The sequence below is a fragment of the Oncorhynchus masou genome, unplaced genomic scaffold (genome assembly GCF_036934945.1).
Source record: "Oncorhynchus masou masou isolate Uvic2021 unplaced genomic scaffold, UVic_Omas_1.1 unplaced_scaffold_3116, whole genome shotgun sequence".
In the NCBI taxonomy this organism is placed as follows: domain Eukaryota; kingdom Metazoa; phylum Chordata; class Actinopteri; order Salmoniformes; family Salmonidae; genus Oncorhynchus; species Oncorhynchus masou.
Window position 1 is genome coordinate 23,151 of NW_027009533.1, and position 6,049 is coordinate 29,199.

General features: G+C 39.1%; 1 gene segment (V, D, J or C); it reads right to left on the minus strand.

Moving 5' to 3' along the window:
• LOC135534187 (Ig mu chain C region membrane-bound form-like) lies at positions 1-5,312 on the minus strand. The segment is given in 7 exon segments: positions 1-298; positions 1,100-1,254; positions 2,069-2,386; positions 2,908-3,225; positions 3,356-3,640; positions 3,835-4,134; positions 4,816-5,312. Coding segments are annotated over 7 exon segments (1,407 nt in total).
• Between the last annotated feature and the right edge of the window lie 737 nt (positions 5,313-6,049).

Below are 6,049 nucleotides of genomic sequence, written 5' to 3' on the forward strand. Positions count from 1 at the left end.
TGACTAGCTAAGAGTTAGACTTTATTAAAGTGTAAAAGGACACACAGACATCACAGGACACTCTTATACTTAAAGATACTGTACAATAGAAATGAACAAATGAAAAATAACATCACTACGATGCTTGTATAATAGTGAGAACACCAATACTAATCAATCATAATCAATAATGTATAGGATATATACATAACATTATTACTGAAGAACACTACTATACTCCATAACCATCCCAGACCACCACTTTCTAATCTAGACACATCTATCTCTTTGGTCCATCATGTGTTCTTCACTGCTTCATCTGAAAGGAGGCAGAGACAGATACTGGTTATTACAGTAAACAGACAGCAAAGTGGAACAGCGTAGGTTACCTTGGCCCACAAAGAGTTTCTCCTCTCTAATCATATTTGGAAGTTTCTCATCTCTCCTCTTTGTATATAACCATATTTGGAAGTTTCTCATCTCTCCTCTGTGTATATAATCATATTTGGAAGTGTCTCATCTCTCCTCTGTGTATATAAACATATTTGGAAGTTTCTCATCTCTCCTCTGTGTATGTAATCATATTTGGAAGTGTCTCATCTCTCCTCTGTGTATATAATCATATTTGGAAGTGTCTCATCTCTCCTCTGTGTATATAAACATATTTGGAAGTGTCTCATCTCTCCTCTGTGTATATAAACATATTTGGAAGTGTCTCATCTCTCCTCTGTGTATGTAATCATATTTGGAAGTGTCTCATTTCTCCTCTGTGTATATAATCATATTTGGAACTGTCTCATTTCTCCTCTGTGTATATAATCATATTTGGAAGTGTCTCATTTCTCCTCTGTGTATATAATCATATTTGGAAGTTTCTCATCTCTCCTCTGTGTATGTAATCATAATTGGAAGGGAAAGGAGCAACTATCGCTAACAATAAAATCAAATCAAATCGTATTGGTCACACACATATTTAGCAGATGTTATTGCAGGTGTAGCGAAATGCTTCTGTTCAATTCAACACTTGATACATAATTGCTTTATTTAAAATCATGACGTTTCAGCTGCCAATGGCCTTCATTAGAAGTCTACAATCACAATAAATAAGTGGTGTCAGTACCTTGACCAGGCTGAGCACTGTGCTGTAGGTGAGAGAGAGAAGGAAGAGGATGATGAAGGAGGAGGTGGTGGACCACAGGCTGCTGAACTCATCCTCATCGTTGTCCGTGCAGCTCAGAGCGAAGCCCGCCTCAGGCTCAGTCTGTAGGATGTTCTCTGAGAACAGGGAGAGAGACAGGTGGTGAGGAACAGACATATACTTGTGTCTGCTTGTGTGTGTGTTCATGTGTGCTTGCGTGTTTGTGTGTGTTCATGTGTGATTGTGTGTTTGTATGTGTATTCTACACCTCTATTAGTCTTTATCATATTCTAACAAACACAGCTACATGAGTTCAAATGATATGGACACACACAGACACACAGAGAAGAAATTAAACTGAGCTGTGCAGACATATCTTGTCTTAATATTAACACCCACTCACATAATGTCAAACTACACCTATACACTAAATAGTACATCCGACCACCTGACTGGAAGCAGAGAACTACTATGTGGACTCTTCAGTACTGTTGTCTTTTCATGCCAAAATAATTGTCTTCATTTTGTTTTTATACTGTATGTACAATAGACCAGTATATTTTCTAAGACTTAAAGTAATTGACATACGAACTCAAACAATGTGATGTTAAATGCAGTATTGTTTATTAGCCTGTCCCCACATTAGGAAGATACATTGAACAATGACAAAGGACAACAATGGCAACACAAGGATGTGCAGTTGGACTGATGTCTTATAACACAGTAGACTGGACAATATCACATTAGACAACATACATGTCTATAGTCAACACAACAATGACAACACTAACATGTTAAATTTAACTCAACAAGGACAATAATGAATGACATCAAAGAGGACAACAGGGGACACACCTAGTAATTGGATATTCTGACCCACAGAGGAGTCAATAAGGAGAAACAACAACACAACACACAGAGATTAAAATCACATATCTTGACATGAGTTACCCTTGGACTTCGACACACTGTCCTCCTTAGCTGCGGTGTTGTTGTCCAAGCCGGCGTGCCTGACAGCGCATGTGAAAAGCACTTCTGTGTCCCACACATTCTTGGCAGTGGTGAAGACGCTGGTGACAAGGTAGCTGCCTTTCTGGGTTTTCTGAGGAGGGCTGGTGACCCCCTCCTGATAAGTGCCATTGTTGCCCACCTTCCATATGATGTACACATCACAGAGAGACGGACTGACCACCAGGCACAACAGAGTCACTTCCCCCTCCATGGGGTCTTCCTTTGGGACAAGGTGAACGGACACTGAAGGGGCTTGACCTGAAAGAGGATTCATTTTACGGAGAAACGTTACTCTCTTGTTCGTGTAACCCACAGGAGGTTGGTGGTGTGTTAATTGGGGAGGATGTGCTCGTGGTAATAGCTGGAGATGAATAGGTGGAATGGTGACAAATACATTAAACATGGTGTCCATGTATTTGATGCCATTCCATTTACTACGTTCCAGACATTATTATGAGCCGTCCTCCCACCAGCAACATCTTGTGGTTTAGGCACATATGACAACCAGTATGTGAATATCAGTTTAAAATCCAACCTAGTGTTCCTTAACCCTGGTTCTGGAGCAACACAGGGGTGTTGAGGTTTCTGTTCTAGTCCAGCACTAACACACCTGATTCAACTAAGCAAAGGCGATAATTAGTTAATGACTAGTTGATTTGCTGACTCAGGTGTGTTAGTGCTGGGTTGGAGCAAAAGTCTGCACATCCTGTGCCTCCTCTCCAGAACCTGGAGTAGGTGACCACTTATCACAACCACATTGAGATGTTTCAGTGACCTACTTCCTTTGGTGAAGCTGATGTCCTGAATGACCGATGTGTCTTCACCACTCTTCATGGCAGAACACTGGACTTTGTTCACGTTGGTCCACTCTGTCTGGTCTATGGTCAGAGTACTGACCCTGCTGTTCAGGTTGCCGTTTGATTCAATGGGTTTCATAATGATGCCTCTCGTCTTGGCCTGTCCGTTGACCTGCCAGGTGATGTTGGTACCAGACACTGTGTCCTGGTCTGTAGCAGTGATGACACAGTCCAGCACCGCTTGGTTGTCCAAGAACACCTCTCTCACACGCGGTGGGTTCAGAGTCACCGTAAGTGGTTCTGAAAGGGGAGAGCAGCAGTGTGAAAGCAGGACATGTTGATGTTACTGATGAGGAACTACACTAAATAATATATATACTGCATGTGAGCATGACATCTATTGTAGTACAGTCTACTCCTATGTACAGACCTGTTTTGGAGATCGTCTTGATGGTGGGTTGTCCCTGGTGCTCCACCACACAGCTGTACCTGACCTTGTTGTTCCAGTCAGTGTTGTTGACCTTCAGCAGACTGCTGGCTGAGTAGAGGCCTGATGGCTGTTGGCCTACAGTAGGGGTCGGGCCCTCCACCTCCATGTCATTCTTCTTCCAGGTGACAGTGACTTTATTGGGTGCGAAATCTTCAATCATACACATCAGGTACTGAGTGGTGCCAATGGGTGCCGACAGCAAAGACACTGTTGGAAGCTTTGAGACTGTGTAGCGGTAAAAGAAATGTCTGCATGTTAGTTTAACGCCTTATTAAAATAAGACATCCTGGGTAAACACCAAGTATCATTTTATAAACAGGTTTTCTAAACAGAAATAGTTCACATCACAAACATTAAAATGTAATCTTTAGAAAAATAGAACCAACTTCATAAAAAAAGAAAATATAATGACCTCTTACCTGGTTTAATGATGACTGCTTTCTTTTCAATTCCAAGATGATCCACAGAACAGCTGAAAGACTTTGAGTTTCCCCAGTCATCCTTAGACAAGCGGAGCTGACTGACTCCTGTGTAGGCTCCCCCACTCTGAACCGACGGGTACTGGATGAAGTCCGTCAGCACACTGCCGCTGGCGTCTGTCCACTTGAATGTGAGTGAGGAAGGTGAAAAGCTGGTAGCTAGACAACCGATGCTGTAGATGTTGTTAGAAGGGGTTCCACAGTTCATAAGAGTGAGTAGAGTAGGGGGGGATGTGGCTGCTGCAAGAAAGAAAGAAAAAAAGGTAACACTTGATTTGAATGTACAGAAATGACCAGGTAACTATTTGGAATTACCCTGGTAAAAAGGTCATTACACAGTTGTAACCTAATAACTACTTTTTCTTTTAATCCGGCACTATACGGCACCATTTAATTCCATGTAGTTGGTTGTCTTGTATTCTTTGTTGCATAACTACCACTACATTTCTAGTTTTATTAGTTGTATGTAGTATATTACAAATACTTACTTTCAGGTTCCTTCTCAACAATGCAACAACAATAAGAAATAATAAAAGATAAGAATACGAACATAAAGTAACTGGCTTAGTAGAATAGAATAATGATGATGACAATTAATACTCAATTCAATATAGGCTAAGATGAACTCTTATTATTATACCTATAACCAGTGTATGTGTTAGACTCCCACATAAATAGCCTACATTTTCATTTTCACATGGTAGTTTTTGACCTAAAGCAAAGTCTACATAGTCAACTAAATAAACATCAATCGCAAAAAGTGAAAGACGTATGTGGACAGATGAACAAACAATATACTGCTTTTTCTAGGTGTGCTACACTAACAACATTATCCAAGAGTAATAATGTCTACTTTTCTCCAAAAAACAATGATTTATCTTCAATCTACAACAATTTGATTGCATTAAAAAAATGGCTTACCTGATGAGATTGTGACCATTGTCCCTTTCCCCCAATAGTCAAAGAAGCTATACACAATGTGACAAGGGCATATGCCAAGCAATACAACAACTACCCTCTTTACAACAATCAGTTTCAACTAATCTTGATAACTTCAAAGTACATTGGTTTGTAAAAACAAATCTAAATAGAAACTACATTGTCACAGAGTCAAACTTGGTCAACAATGTAATTCCACAGTATGTAACATTTTCTCTTAGACTGTACATTTTTTCTGAGGAACGAATGGTTTTCTATTTATAAGACTTTAGGAAACAAACTTCTGCATTATTCTACAACAGCAGAACCTAGAATTTGAGGAACTATTTGACTTTCAAGGAAATAAGCAAACTGAGGTAAACCTTTTCTTTAGTGGACTAAGGACATTTTGCATCTGAAAAATGCAAAAGACAAAAATATGTTCTTTCTACACTCAAAATGAATGGGAAAATTACACATTTGATGTATATTACATTTAAGTTTGCTTACCTGCTGAGACGGTGACTTGTGTCCCTTTACCCCAGTAGTCAAAAGCATCACAATGTTGTCTCCATTCACTGCATGTACAAAAACCCTGCACTTCAAAAGGCAGCTTTAAAGTCATGATAATGAATTCAATAGAGATGAAAATATAATGCAATATCGTAATATTATCAAACACCTGATTTCTTGAGGACAGATGTTGTGAATTCAGTTTTGTATACATTTAAAAAAAATGATGCTCAGGTCCATGTCATGACATCACTCCATCAATATATACGTTTTAAAATGTAAAACGATTTACAATGGGGTTATATCAATATCAGACGATCATTTGAAGAATATTGTATGGTTTCTCCCCATTCTCCCAATCCTCATGCAGATATAATGCAGGTTTTGTCTCTGAGGTTTTTGTAAAGCCTCATTTCACAGTGCCATCCATCCCATATCACAGTGATATACCCCAGCACAAAAACATCTCCTTCACATCTCCATAGGGATTCCATATGACTCTGCTCTCAGTGAGGTATAAGAAACATAAAACCATCCATAATACAATATATTATAACAATACTAAAGACTCTTACAGTATCATATTCATCTTTGATTTGGTGGATTATTGTTTCTGACAAAAGGTCTATCCATTTAATAGTTTAACCTTTAATAGTTGTTATTTAGTCAGCATCATTATGAATGGTTTAACCTTTCATAGTTGTTATTTAGTCAGCATCATTAT